Below are 14,445 nucleotides of genomic sequence, written 5' to 3' on the forward strand. Positions count from 1 at the left end.
AGAGCTCAGCCCTCTGGCAGAATTTGGGATTAGTGCTTAGAATGGTGGCAGCCATGGGATTAGCGGTCAGCATGGTGGCAGCACTAGGAAATTAGACCAACCTCACTAACACTTCAAGGATGAGATGTACGTTTCAGGCAGAGCAAAGCTTGAGCATTTGTGAGTCAGTTTCTCACAGGCTTTTGAGATGGTGGCAGCTTTTGCACAGAGGTTTAACTTCCTACATCTGGAATATATTTTTTCTTGGAAAATACCAAAACAGTGGAAAAGCAAATTCTTGTGCACAGAGAGGTGTTCACTTGATGTGCTACTGAGCAATGGACATACCGTGTTTGAACGAACTCTCCCTCCCCTGGACATCATTTCATTTCCTGAGGCAAAAGGTGCATGAATTAGGAGATGCGATGTAGATTCATAGGGAAGAAATGTGTCCATCCCCCAACCTTCCCTGTGTATGTCCTAAGAGGTCCCCAATGCAATAACAATTACCATGCATGAGCTAAGCATGGATCCGCCGTCACAGATAGGACATAAATCAGAAAGCGCCCTGCTTCCTATCCATTCCTCCAGCTGTTGATTTAATGAAGGAAACCCTTTAGCAGTGATGATTCTAGTGCCCGCCACAGAGCAGGCGCACAATCCCCCTCGTGCTAATCAGCCTGAACGCCAGAAAGAGAAAGCAGCTCCCTCCAGAGACATCACCCCCCTCCCCCACTCCAAACTTACCGGTCCAGAAGGGCACCTCAGCTGCCGCCCCTCTTTCGGGGGTCAATATTTAGGCATAGCACATTAAGGGCCAATGTTTTCATGTAAAAGTCTTTCCAAAGTGCATAGAAACAACATTTTGAGTGTGAGTTCTGGTGCATTCAATGCCTCTCCCCGCTCCCCATTCCACCCGCACAGAGCTTTCCCTTGGGAAGTGGCAGGAAATTCAATCCTTTTCTGGAGTCTGTGCTCTGATCTTGTACAGCAGGAGAACTGTCCGAGCCCGGTCAGTGTTTCTTATTGATGGGGGGGCTGACTTATTTTGCTTTGTACTAAACAGGTACACGTACAAGAAGCCTGTCCAAGGGAAGATCCAGACCACTCTGTGCCGGAAATCTGGAGAGGGTGGGGACATGTGCAAAGAATTCAGCGGCCAGGTGAGATATCCATGCGGCTGGGGAGAGGGGACAGGGGAGGGGGTGGGAACTCACCTGCAGGAAGGTCTTCCTCAGCTCAAGTCACCTTAAGTTTATCCTACAAAGTGGATTTGTCTCTCTGTTCTCCATCCTCAGAGTGACAAAAGTGGCTGCTTCTCCGCTGACCTAGAGAACTCGGACTTTACCTCCAGTTCTACAGGATCCAGCCCAGTTCTTCAGGTGCAGGCCACAATGGTAGAAGACGGAACTGGTAACACATCTCTTCTTTTGGAACATCAAATAGTTTCCTGATATTTTCTCTATGATGCAGTCTTGAGGTCCCCTCTAGCCACCCACTATGTACATGACATAATAGATGGATGCGGTGGGTTGCTGTATTATATCAATGGACACAGATAACGTCATAAGAGGGCGGAGGCTGAGAAGGTGGGGTTTATAATTCTAGTCCTACCATGTTCAGATGGATCCAAGAGTATGGGGGTGGATGGAGCACTACTGCCCTGAGCACTGATCAGACAAAGCTCAGAGGGCAGTGGGTGGGATGACCCAGAGACCTCTCTCATAGTACAATCATTCCCACCCAGTCAACATGTCCCTCTGTGCTCCCCAGGTGTGGAGATCAATGCCACCGCCACCATGACCATCTCGCCATATATAGCCAAAGTAATGTTTGATGACTCGGAGCCTTACTACAAACCCGGCCTCATCAAAAGAGGAAAGGTAATTTCATGCCCAGACAGAATTATGCTCAGTTCCACAGGGAAGAATCTTCTTGAGCAAACAGTCTTAGATAGAGGAGCCAGAACTGGGAATGGCACCCAGGACTCCTCCCAGCCCTGAGGTACAGGAGCCACAGCTGAGAATGGTACTCAGGATTCCTCCCAGCCCTGAAGGTGCAGGAACCACAGCTGGGAATGGAATCCAGGACTCCTCCCAGCCCTGAAGGTGCAGGAACCACAGCTGGGAATGGCACCCAGGACTCCTCCCAGCCCTGAGGTGCAGGAGCCACAGCTGAGAATGGTACTCAGGACTCCTCCCAGCCCTGAAGCTGCAGGAACCACAGCTGGGAATGGAATCCAGGACTCCTCCCAGCCCTGAAGGTGCAGGAACCACAGCTGGGAATGGCACCCAGGACTCCTCCCAGCCCTGAGGTGCAGGAGCCACAGCTGAGAATGGTACTCAGGACTCCTCCCAGCCCTGAAGCTGCAGGAACCACAGCTGGGAATGGAATCCAGGACTCCTCCCAGCCCTGAAGGTGCAGGAACCACAGCTGGGAATGGCACCCAGGACTCCTCCCAGCCCTGAGGTGCAGGAGCCACAGCTGAGAATGGTACTCAGGATTCCTCCCAGCCCTGAGGTGCAGAAACCACAGCTGGGAATGGCACCCAGGACTCCTCCCAGCCCTGAAGGTGCAGGAACCACAGCTGGGAATGGCACCCAGGACTCCTCCCAGCCCTGAGGTGCAGGAGCCACAGCTGAGAATGGTACTCAGGATTCCTCCCAGCCCTGAAGGTGCAGGAACCACAGCTGGGAATGGAATCCAGGACTCCTCCCAGCCCTGAAGGTGCAGGAACCACAGCTGGGAATGGCACCCAGGACTCCTCCCAGCCCTGAGGTGCAGGAGCCACAGCTGAGAATGGTACTCAGGACTCCTCCCAGCCCTGAAGCTGCAGGAACCACAGCTGGGAATGGAATCCAGGACTCCTCCCAGCCCTGAAGGTGCAGGAACCACAGCTGGGAATGGCACCCAGGACTCCTCCCAGCCCTGAGGTGCAGGAGCCACAGCTGAGAATGGTACTCAGGACTCCTCCCAGCCCTGAAGCTGCAGGAACCACAGCTGGGAATGGAATCCAGGACTCCTCCCAGCCCTGAAGGTGCAGGAACCACAGCTGGGAATGGCACCCAGGACTCCTCCCAGCCCTGAAGGTGCAGGAGCCACAGCTGGGAATGGTACTCAGGATTCCTCCCAGCCCTGAGGTGCAGAAACCACAGCTGGGAATGGCACCCAGGACTCCTCCCAGCCCTGAAGGTGCAGGAACCACAGCTGGGAATGGCACCCAGGACTCCTCCCAGCCCTGAGGTGCAGGAGCCACAGCTGAGAATGGTACTCAGGATTCCTCCCAGCCCTGAGGTGCAGGAGCCACAGCTGAGAATGGTACTCAGGACTCCTCCCAGCCCTGAGGTGCAGGAGCCAGAGCTGAGAATGGTACTCAGGACTCCTCCCAGCCCTGAAGCTGCAGGAACCACAGCTGGGAATGGAATCCAGGACTCCTCCCAGCCCTGAAGGTGCAGGAACCACAGCTGGGAATGGCACCCAGGACTCCTCCCAGCCCTGAGGTGCAGGAGCCACAGCTGAGAATGGTACTCAGGATTCCTCCCAGCCCTGAGGTGCAGAAACCACAGCTGGGAATGGCACCCAGGACTCCTCCCAGCCCTGAGGTGCAGGAGCCACAGCTGAGAATGGTACTCAGGATTCCTCCCAGCCCTGAGGTGCAGGAATCACTCAGAGAATAGACCGTTGACCCCACATTTCTGTTCCCCCTTTCTGGCAGCTAAGATTGAAGGATGCTGATGACAAAGCTCTGCAGAATAAGAAGGTGATCCTCAAGATACAGGTGGCAGGACATGAAAGCGAGGAGCTGTACACCACAGATGCATCGGGTGTGGCTCCCTTCTCTCTGGACACATCTTCTTGGGCTGACAAGACTGTTAAGCTAACTGTAAGTTTCCTCGACCCACTCAGCACGGGTATCAGCTTCTACAATAGGGCAGCTGACTGTATGACCATAGCTGCTGTACACTCTGGTGTCTGTTTCATTCTCACCATCCTGGAATTGTTCCTGTAGCATGGAATATCCTGTTGCTCTGGCAGGAAACAGGAATCTCTGTCAACTGTGATGCTTTTATTGGTCCAGCATATTAAGGTGGAGAGGTGCTTGGGCACTGGGGACTAGTTGGCTACCAACTGTGATCCACACAGTGACTGTAGACTAAACTACCTTAGGTTAGACCAATTCAAGGTGTCCCCAGCTGCAGAGCCCAGCGTACAAGCCACTATACTCCCTGGCATTGTACTGTAACTTACCCCTGCTAGCCCAGGCCAAGGCTGCTGTGGAAAGCAATAACCTGCAGGTGGAGAGTTCTCCCAGCTTGGCAGAGGTTGAAGGTGGCCAGGCGCATCTTCACGCCATCAGATGATTCCCCTGTGAGGGAGCTCTGGCAGTGTCATGAGCTTTTTTTTCCTGTCTAGATTGAGCGAGATGCTGAGGGAGTCTAAGAGACTCAGATCCTTGCAAAGGTGTCTAGGAATTAAATAATCTGAATAACAAATGTCCAATGTGGAAAACCAAGCCAAAACCCTATAAATATCCAATTCCACACATTAATTCTCAATAGAGGAAAGATCCAACATGTGTGCACCAGGGTAGTTCCTATTATAAGGAAGCTCCATAATATATAACCATCAATTCCAATTATGTATAACTCATTTTTAGGAACATGTTTTGATTGCAGTTTAAAATTATTTAATAATTGAAAAACTGATTATTTATCTTCTGAATCCCAAAGTCCAGACTGGAAAATCAAGGAAACTTTCCATGCTGTGACTTTTAAGTTATAGTCACACCAGGTTTGAAAGGTCAAGCCTGCTTCCTCAGGGGACTGTTCATACTGCAGTGCCTGACATCACACAAATGACTCCGTTTGTGAGTTCAATACCAAAGCATTACGATGGTATTGCCCTAAAAATGAAGATCCTTATAATATGAACTACACTGGAGCACATGTTAGATCTTTCTTCTATTGAGAATTAATGTGTGGAATTGGATATTTATAGTAATTAAAAACTCTATGAGCCTGCATTCATTGGACGTAGGTCTATATACAGATACAATTCCCAGAGAGGTGAACCTGCACATCCATGTCCCAGGGAGATAAGCTTGAAACGTCATGTCCCAGAAAAGTGAGCCTATGCCCTGGAGAATAGCCTTGTGGTGTTCCTCTGCTCTGTGAGTAGCCTCAGGGTGATCCTGTGCCACAATGAGTAGGTACAGAGAAGGGCAACCAAAATGATAAAGGGGATAGAACAGCTCCCCTATGAGGAAAGATTAAAGAGGTTAGGGCTGTTCAGCTTGGAGAAGAGACGACTGAGGGGGGATATGATAGAGGTGTTTAAGATCATGAGAGGTCTAGAACGGGTAGATGTGAATCAGTTATTTACTCTTTCGGATAATAGAAGGACTAGGGGACACTCCATGAAGTTAGCATGGGGCACATTTAAAACTAATCGGAGAAAGTTCTTTTTCACTCAATGCACAATAAAGCTCTGGCATTTGTTGCCAGAGGAGGTGGTTAGTGCAGTTAGTGTAGCTGGGTTCAAAAAAGGTTTGGATAAGTTCTTGGAGGAGAAGTCCATTAACATCTGTTAATCAAGTTTACTTAGGGAATAGCCACTGCTATTAATTGCATCAGTAGCAGGGGATCTTCTTAGTGTTTGGGTAATTGCCAGGTTCTTCTGGCCTGGATTGGCCTCTGTTGGAAACAGGATGCTGGGCTTGATGGACCCTTGGTCTGACCCAGCACGGCAATTTCTTATGTTCTTATGTTGGATGGGTTTGAGTTACTCCTTTGTTTTATATTATCTTCATTTTAGGCAGAGTACCAGGGAGAGGAAAAGTGTGGTGAGTTTTCGCTACCTTTCAAAAGTGCTCATCAGAGGCTGACTCCCTTCTCTGCGGAGAGTAAGAGTTTTGTACAGCTCCGCGCCTTACAGGTGTCCTCCCCGCTCCCCTGTGATCAAGAGCAGCAGATCATGGTGGATTACATCATTGCTAGGGAAGATCTGGAAGAGTCAGCCAAATACCTTGATTTCTTCTACCTTGTAAGTGGCTTGCTGCACCGTGCATTAATCATATCTAGAAAACTCAAACTGACGGACTGCCCTCCCTCTGCCTCTGTCTCTCTCTCTCTCCCCCTCTGTCTGTCGTCTTCTCTCTTTCTGCTATCTCCCATGGACTCCTCCCCATCTATGATTCTCTCTCCCACCTTAATACAATCTGTCCCTCTTTCCCTGCCCCCCCCCCCTTATATTCCTTAGGTCATGGCAAAAGATCGAATTATACACCACGGTCAGAGGAGGAGGGATGTCAATCCTGAGGGTAAGGTGTCAGGAAAGGCAGAACATTTGGTAGAAAAGACACAGACCTTTCCAATCAATTGACCCTTCTTGTCCTCCGCAGCACGGAAGGATTCTTTCTCCATCGCACTGCCTGTCAGTGCTGACAAGGCGCCATCTGTCTCCATGCTGGTGTACATCTTATTTCCAAATGGGAGGCTTGCGGCGGACAGAGCTCAGTACAAGATAGCAAAGTGCTTCAGAAACCAGGTGCGTGCCTTGCTCAGCACTGAATACTGTTCAAACAGATTTCTGTACAGTTTGCAAAAGACCTGGAAAGATAAGGAAAGACAGTCAGCAGGGCCTGAAGAAGGCTCCCATGCTGCTGTGTGACCCTCTCTCTTTGCTTCTGGGTCCTCTTCTCCCTTTTTCTCACTCTGTGTCTGCCTATTTATTTATTTAAAAGTACTTCAAGGCTGCCTTGCTGGTTGAGCCAATTGTCCAAAGTGGTTTACAGATTTTGGCATAAACGGTGGAACATGAAACATTAAAACAGCAAAGCAAACTAAGAGTAAAAACTAAAAATCTAATCAGCACCATGATAGTGAGAAACAATCATCACACAGAAAGATGAGTAAATAGCCGACGTTTGCTGCAGCCACAGACAACACAGGGCACAGCAAAACAAAGCCAACAGGCCCCATAATCCATAGCCTACAGCGGGGTCACATTAGCTTTGAAACCAATGGGGAAAACAAAACGTCTTTGCTTAGTTTTTCAAATGAAAAATACATCAAGTGCGTTATCTCCATCATGCATGGGGCCACCCACAAGCTCCTCCGGACAGGGCCTGAAGGAAATGTTGTGCATTAACAGAACATCGGCGTGCAGATTAAAATATCCCGAAACAGAAAGATGAGGATCCCATGCTCTGGGTAATATTTCTTTATTTCCTTATTTAAAAACTCTTAATTCCATATGCTCCCCAGTTCATAGCGGAGTACAAATTAACCTACAAATCAAGAGACATATTTAAAACATTTAAGTCATTTACACAAAAGAAAATAATAAAAACAATAAAATTAAACCACAAGGTGTTAAGAAAGATGAAAAGAGAAGAAAATCATTAGAGTATTTTTAGCCGTCTTCAGATGCAATTTCCAATAGGCAGGTTTTTAATGCCTTTTTGGCTGTCCTGCTGTTAAAGGTCCTGCACTTTCACGGGCGGTGCCCATCCTGGCTGCTTTGATAGTGGGTATTTCTAGCACAGTTCTGCCTTAGGATGTAAGGGCAGGAGTTGGTTGGTGCATGTGATGGAAAGCATCAGCCCATGGTGAAGAAGCATTTTGTAATTCCTGCATCCCATGGAGATCATTGCTGGATCTGTCACCCACCATCCCCCCAAATGCTCTCTCCTTCTCCAGGTGAAGGTGACTTTCTCAGAGAAGGAATCTCTCCCGGGCTCCGAGGTCAATCTGCAGCTGAAGGCAGCACCAGGGTCCCTCTGTGCCATCCGCGCTCTGGATCGCAGCGTCTTGCTCATGAGACCAGAAGCCGAACTCTCAGTCAGCAGTGTAAGTGGCTCCTTTTCCCTCACCAGCTCTCTCCCTCTTTCTGTCTCTTTGAAGCTTTCTCATTAGATGAGATGGACTGCTCCCAACACTCTGCGACACATTCAGAAACACATACGCAGCCACATCAGGAGTGGAAACTGAAGCTAGTTAAGTTTTTTTGGTCTGAATGAATGAGGAGGAGAGGGCTGTTCTGATTCTTAACCAGTCACACCCAAAGTGATTCCCCACTGCTTCCTTTCTATATAAATTCTATTTCATGTATATAAATTCTATATATCCTGAAAGTGAGACTGCGACAGCTTTGGGAGCCAGTGCCCTAGGTCAGACACAGAGAAGCAGTGACAGAGTCAGGGATTAGAGCTGAGGCACAGGGAGATAAAGTGACTCCCCTGAGGTCACACACAGAGAGTCAGGGACAGAGCTGGGGATTAGAGCTGAGGCACAGGGAGATAAAGTGACTCCGAGGTCACTCACAGAGAGTCAGTGTCAGAGCCAAGGATTGAGCTGAGGCACAGGGAGATAAAGTGACTCCCCTGAGGTCACACAGAGAGTCAGTGACAGAGTTGGTGATTTCAGCTGAGGCACAGGGAGATAAAGTGACTCCCCTGAGGTCACACACAGAGAGTCAGGGACAGAGCTGGGGATTAGAGTTGACGCACAGGGAGATAAAGTGACTCCCCCGAGGTTACACACAGAGAGTCAGTGACAGAGCCAGGGATTAGCGCTGAGGCACAGGGAGATAAAGTGACTCCCCCTAGGTCACACACAGAGAGTCAGTGACAGAGCAAGGGATTAGCGCTGAGGCACAGGGAGATAAAGTGACTCCCCCAAGGTCACACACAGAGAGTCAGTGGCAGAGATGGGGATTAGAGTTGAGGCACAGGGAGATAAAGTGACTCCCCTGAGGTTACACACAGAGAGTCAGTGACAGAGCCAGGGATTAGCGCTGAGGCACAGGGAGATAAAGTGACTCCCCCTAGGTCACACACAGAGAGTCAGTGACAGAGCCGGGGATTAGCGCTGAGGCACAGGGAGATAAAGTGACTCCCCTGAGAAGCAGTGACAGAGCCGGGGATTAGAACTGAGGCACAGGGAGATAAAGTGACTCCCTTGAGGTCACACACACAGAGTCAGTGACAGAGCCGGGGATTAGCGCTGAGGCCCAGGGAGATAAATTCACTACTCCGAGGTCACCGAGGGGTTCAGAGACAGAGCCGGCATTAACTTCCTGGAAAGTCATTATGACTGTGTGGCCCCTCCTCTGGAGTCACTGCAGGGGCTGCTGCTCACTTCCCAGTGCATGCACTCTGCAGCTCCTCAGTGCCTCTCCCCCTCCTCTATCTGTGCCCTTCTCTTCCTGTAATGTGACCCCTCCTCTGGAGTCACTGCAGGGGCTGCTGCTCACCTCCCAGTGCATGCACTCTGCAGCTCCTCAGTGCCTCTCCCCCTCCTCTATCTGTGCCCTTCTCTTCCTGTAATGTGGTTACCACCGTGTGGCCCCTCCTCTACAGTCACTGGAGGGGCTGCTGCTCACCTCCCAGTGCATGCACTCTGCAGCTCCTCAGTGCCTCTCCCCTTTCAGTGCCTCTCCCCTCCTCTATCTGTGCCCTTCTCTTCCTGTAATGTGGCTCCTCCTCTGCAGTCACTGCAGGGGCTGCTGCTCACCTCCCAGTGCATGCACTCTGCCGCTCCTCAGTGCCTCTCCCCTCCTCTATCTGTGCCCTTCTCTTCCTGTAATGTGACCCCTCCTCTGGAGTCACTGCAGGGGCTGCTGCTCACCTCCCAGTGCATGCACTCTGCAGCTCCTCAGTGCCTCTCCCCCTCCTCTATCTGTGCCCTTCTCTTCCTGTAATGTGGCTCCTCCTCTGGAGTCACTGCAGGGGCTGCTGCTCACTTCCCAGTGCATGCACTCTGCAGCTCCTCAGTGCCTCTCCCCTCCTCTATCTGTGCCCTTCTCTTCCTGTAATGTGGCTCCTCCTCTGCAGTCACTGCAGGGGCTGCTGCTCACCTCCCAGTGCATGCACTCTGCAGCTCCTCAGTGCCTCTCCCCTCCTCTATCTGTGCCCTTCCACCCTGTGTCTGGAAGAGCCTTCCTGAACTGGTGCATCAGGCTCCCTCTCTGCCCATATTCAAATCCCCCTTTCGGGGGCTGCTTTGAAATCTTAACCCCCGGCTGTTCAGCGGGGTGGTAAGCGAGATAACGATGGTACAGCTGTTTGGCCGACCAGACCTACCCTGGCTAATTTAAGCTGGGGTAACGATGAATATCCGCGCTCACCAGCTAAAACTGAAGCACATCTCCGACTGCCCCAGTACTTCACTTAAAGTTTGGGCAGCTGATGAGTTACCTGGAAGAAATGTAGCCAGGGAGGTAGGGAAATGTAGAAATCTCCAAAAGCTATGCAGTGAAAGACTTTGAACGTCAGCCCTAAAGTTGCCATAGCCTTTAGTTGCTCTGGTGCATGGGATCGTAAGCTCTACAGAGGAGAGCCTGCCTCTCTTTGTACAGTGCTGTGTACGTCCTTGATACCATGCACCAAGAAGTTTTTAAAATTAGGATATTAATAAATCAATCCCAACTCCCAAAATATCCCACATTCAACTCTGTTTCTATTTCTTTGTACTGCTCAGCATGGGAAAGGCGACTCCCTGTTGTTGTAATATCACAAATCATGTTTGAAAAATCTGCGATGTGCTCCAAAACACAACAAAAAAACTTTTTAAGGAAAGGATGGGAGGTTTCATAAGTTTTTCAATGTCATTCCCACCATGTAATGCACCGATTTTTAATCATTAACCATCCACCTCCTTCCTAGTATTTTTAATTATTTTTTGTGAAATGTGCACCAAAGTGATTTTTAAAATTTTTTCTTCAACTATTTCCCATGTAAATTGTCCTCTTAATGGCGACAAATAGTCGCTGATTTACGGGAATGTTTTATCTCATGAATGGCGGCGAAAACCAATTTTTTCAAAAATGACGGATGAGCTTCCTCCGGCATAAAACCTACGATCACAGGTGAAATGTGGAGAAACCCGACTTATCTTAATGGCTGGGGTTGTGCACCGGACAAGGCCTTGTTTCCCACCCAGGAAGGGTCTTTCCCCCGGGGTCACGGACGCTGCTTCTTAAAAACCTTCTTTACACCTTTTTCAAGGCCCCCTCCTTGCTTTTGCTTCCTTGGATGCTCCCCAGCCCTCATGCTTATTGCTTCCCATGTGTCAAGGCGAGCGCCTAAATGTATGAAAGCAGCGGGAATCGCTTCGCAGTTTTCCTTTAAAGCCCCAAACGCCGCGAGCTGGACTGGAGCGCCCATGAGGTGGGATCGGGGGGCTCTGAATGAAGGGGAGGGGTAGATAAAGGCATCAGCTGCGTCTGTGGGAGAAGAGACGGGAATCCTTGGAAAGCAGGAGCAGCCCTGGGGAGGAGCCTCCTAGGAGTAAAATGCAGACGCGGGACAGAATAGCCGCGTATGTCAGCCCCCCCCCCGTGGCCTTTACCTGTGCAATCTTGGAAGCATTCCTAGGGTGGGGGTTAAGTCGGGGGAGGCAACTATGCGCGTAGTTTTGCCTTAAAAAAATTACCCGCACAAAAAGCAGAGATAAATGTGTGTGCATGCATTTGAGAGATAAATGTGTGTGCATGCATTTGAGAGATAAATGTGTGTGCATGCATTTGAGAGATAAATGTGTGTGCATGCATTTGAGAGATAAATGTGTGTGCATGCATTTGAGAGATAAATGTGTGTGCATGCATTTGAGAGATAAATGTGTGTGCATGCATTTGAGAGATAAATGTGTGTGCATGCATTTGAGGTGGAGCAATGATGGAAGTAAAACCCTTGTGGGCAGTTTGACTATTTCTCTCAGGTCTGGATGCATCTCTTCATTTTGCGTTTCTGCTTGCGTCTGTCTGTCCAGGTGTATGGCCTCGTCCCCACCCAGAGCGGCTACCCCCAGTCAGTGGACGAGCACTCATGCCCAGGCTTCAGCCGAGGACTCGGCCTCAAGCCTCCGTCAAGCAGCTTCGGCTTGGGCAGATGGAGACCTCCTCCTCCTCCTCCAAGAGAGCGACTCTTCGACACTTTTAACCTGTTCAAGGTGAGTTCTCCAGATTTCTCGCAAGTCAGAAGAGCTCAAAGAAGACAACTTTTTCCACATGGAAACTGTTGCTTACTTATGAGAGAAGCCCTGCTGAAAATTGCCTTTCATCTCTCCAAGCACAAGTACTTTTATTTCTGGCAGGGGAGGGGGAGGCCAGCTGACCTTTCCTGAGAACTTCATTTTGAAAATGTACTTGTAGTCCCACAGAGACAAAATGCCTATGGACCTGCAAACAGCCTGTGCTGCCTAAAAATATACTTAAAGCTTGCAGTGCCGCTGCCCTGCTGTACCTGTCCTGTGTGTGAAGCTTACCCTGCCAATGCCTGTACTATCCATGTTCTGTGGTAAATGTACTCTGTGTGTGTGATGCTTTCCCTGCCACTGCCTGTACTATCCATGTTCTGTGTGTGTGTGAGAAACTTACCCTGCCACTGCCTGTACTATCCATGTTCTGTGGTAAATGTACTCTGTGTGTGTGATGCTTTCCCTGCCACTGCCTGTACTATCCATGTTCTGTGTGTGTGTGAGAAACTTACCCTGCCACTGCCTGTACTATCCATGTTCTGTGGTAAATGTACTCTGTGTGTGTGTGAGAAACTTACCCTGCCACTGCCTGTACTATCCATGTTCTGTGGTAAATGTACTCTGTGTGTGTGTGAGAAACTTACCCTGCCACTGCCTGTACTATCCATGTTCTGTGTGTGTGTGAGTAACTTACCCTGCCACTGCCTGTACTATCCATGTTCTGTGGTAAATGTACTCTGTGTGTGTGTGTGAGAAACTTACCCTGCCACTGCCTGTACTATCCATGTTCTGTGGTAAATGTACTCTGTGTGTGTGTGTAGCTTACCCTGCCACTGCCTGTACTATCCATGTTCTGTGTGTGTGTGAGACGCTTACCCTGCCACTGCCTGTACTATCCATGTTCTGTGTGTGTGTGAGACGCTTACCCTGCCACTGCCTGTACTTTCCATGTTCTGTGTGTGTGTGTGTGTGTGAGACGCTTACCCTGCCACTGCCTGTACTTTCCATGTTCTGTGTGTGTGTGTGTGAGATGCTTACCCTGCCACTGCCTGTACTTTCCATGTTCTGTGTGTGTGTGAGACGCTTACCCTGCCACTACCTGTACTATCCATGTTCTGTGTGTGTGTGAGACGCTTACCCTGCCACTGCCTGTACTTTCCATGTTCTGTGTGTGTGTGTGTGAGACGCTTACCCTGCCACTGCCTGTACTATCCATGTTCTGTGTGTGTGTGAGACGCTTACCCTGCCACTGCCTGTACTTTCCATGTTCTGTGTGTGTGTAGCTTACCCTGCCACTGCCTGTACTATCCATGTTCTGTGTGTGTGTGTGAGACGCTTACCCTGCCACTGCCTGTACTTTCCATGTTCTGTGTGTGTGTAGCTTACCCTGCCACTGCCTGTACTATCCATGTTCTGTGTGTGTGTGTGTGAGACGCTTACCCTGCCACTACCTGTACTATCCATGTTCTGTGGTAAATGTACTCTGTGTGTGTGTGAGAAACTTACCCTGCCACTGCCTGTACTATCCATGTTCTGTGGTAAATGTACTCTGTGTGTGTGTGAGAAACTTACCCTGCCACTGCCTGTACTATCCATGTTCTGTGTGTGTGTGAGTAACTTACCCTGCCACTGCCTGTACTATCCATGTTCTGTGGTAAATGTACTCTGGGTGTGTGTGTGAGAAACTTACCCTGCCACTGCCTGTACTATCCATGTTCTGTGGTAAATGTACTCTCTGTGTGTGTGTGCATGTGTGTGTGTAGCTTACCCTGCCACTGCCTGTACTATCCATGTTCTGTGGTAAATGTACTCTGTGTGTGTGTGTAGCTTACCCTGCCACTGCCTGTACTATCCATGTTCTGTGTGTGTGTGAGACGCTTACCCTGCCACTGCCTGTACTATCCATGTTCTGTGTGTGTGTGAGACGCTTACCCTGCCACTGCCTGTACTTTCCATGTTCTGTGTGTGTGTGTGTGTGTGAGACGCTTACCCTGCCACTGCCTGTACTTTCCATGTTCTGTGTGTGTGTGTGTGAGATGCTTACCCTGCCACTGCCTGTACTTTCCATGTTCTGTGTGTGTGTGAGACGCTTACCCTGCCACTACCTGTACTATCCATGTTCTGTGTGTGTGTGAGACGCTTACCCTGCCACTGCCTGTACTTTCCATGTTCTGTGTGTGTGTGTGTGAGACGCTTACCCTGCCACTGCCTGTACTATCCATGTTCTGTGTGTGTGTGAGACGCTTACCCTGCCACTGCCTGTACTTTCCATGTTCTGTGTGTGTGTAGCTTACCCTGCCACTGCCTGTACTATCCATGTTCTGTGTGTGTGTGTGAGACGCTTACCCTGCCACTGCCTGTACTTTCCATGTTCTGTGTGTGTGTAGCTTACCCTGCCACTGCCTGTACTATCCATGTTCTGTGTGTGTGTGTGTGAGACGCTTACCCTGCCACTACCTGTACTTTCCATGTTCTCTGTGTGTGTGTG

General features: G+C 49.7%; 1 protein-coding gene across 1 annotated transcript in view; it reads left to right on the top strand.

The window, feature by feature from the left end:
* LOC115078384 overlaps nucleotides 1–14,445 on the top strand; it is a 187,186-nt gene that overhangs the window by 139,453 nt on the left and 33,288 nt on the right. The window contains exons 47-55 of the mRNA XM_029581292.1: nucleotides 1,046–1,142; nucleotides 1,278–1,392; nucleotides 1,753–1,862; nucleotides 3,695–3,862; nucleotides 5,794–6,021; nucleotides 6,238–6,298; nucleotides 6,380–6,525; nucleotides 7,680–7,829; nucleotides 11,751–11,930. Of these exons, the coding sequence (XP_029437152.1) occupies nucleotides 1,046–1,142; nucleotides 1,278–1,392; nucleotides 1,753–1,862; nucleotides 3,695–3,862; nucleotides 5,794–6,021; nucleotides 6,238–6,298; nucleotides 6,380–6,525; nucleotides 7,680–7,829; nucleotides 11,751–11,930 (1,255 nt within the window). The remainder of the gene's footprint in view (nucleotides 1–1,045; nucleotides 1,143–1,277; nucleotides 1,393–1,752; nucleotides 1,863–3,694; nucleotides 3,863–5,793; nucleotides 6,022–6,237; nucleotides 6,299–6,379; nucleotides 6,526–7,679; nucleotides 7,830–11,750; nucleotides 11,931–14,445) is intronic.

Source organism: Rhinatrema bivittatum, chromosome 16 (assembly GCF_901001135.1).
Source record: "Rhinatrema bivittatum chromosome 16, aRhiBiv1.1, whole genome shotgun sequence".
In the NCBI taxonomy this organism is placed as follows: Eukaryota; Metazoa; Chordata; class Amphibia; order Gymnophiona; family Rhinatrematidae; genus Rhinatrema; species Rhinatrema bivittatum.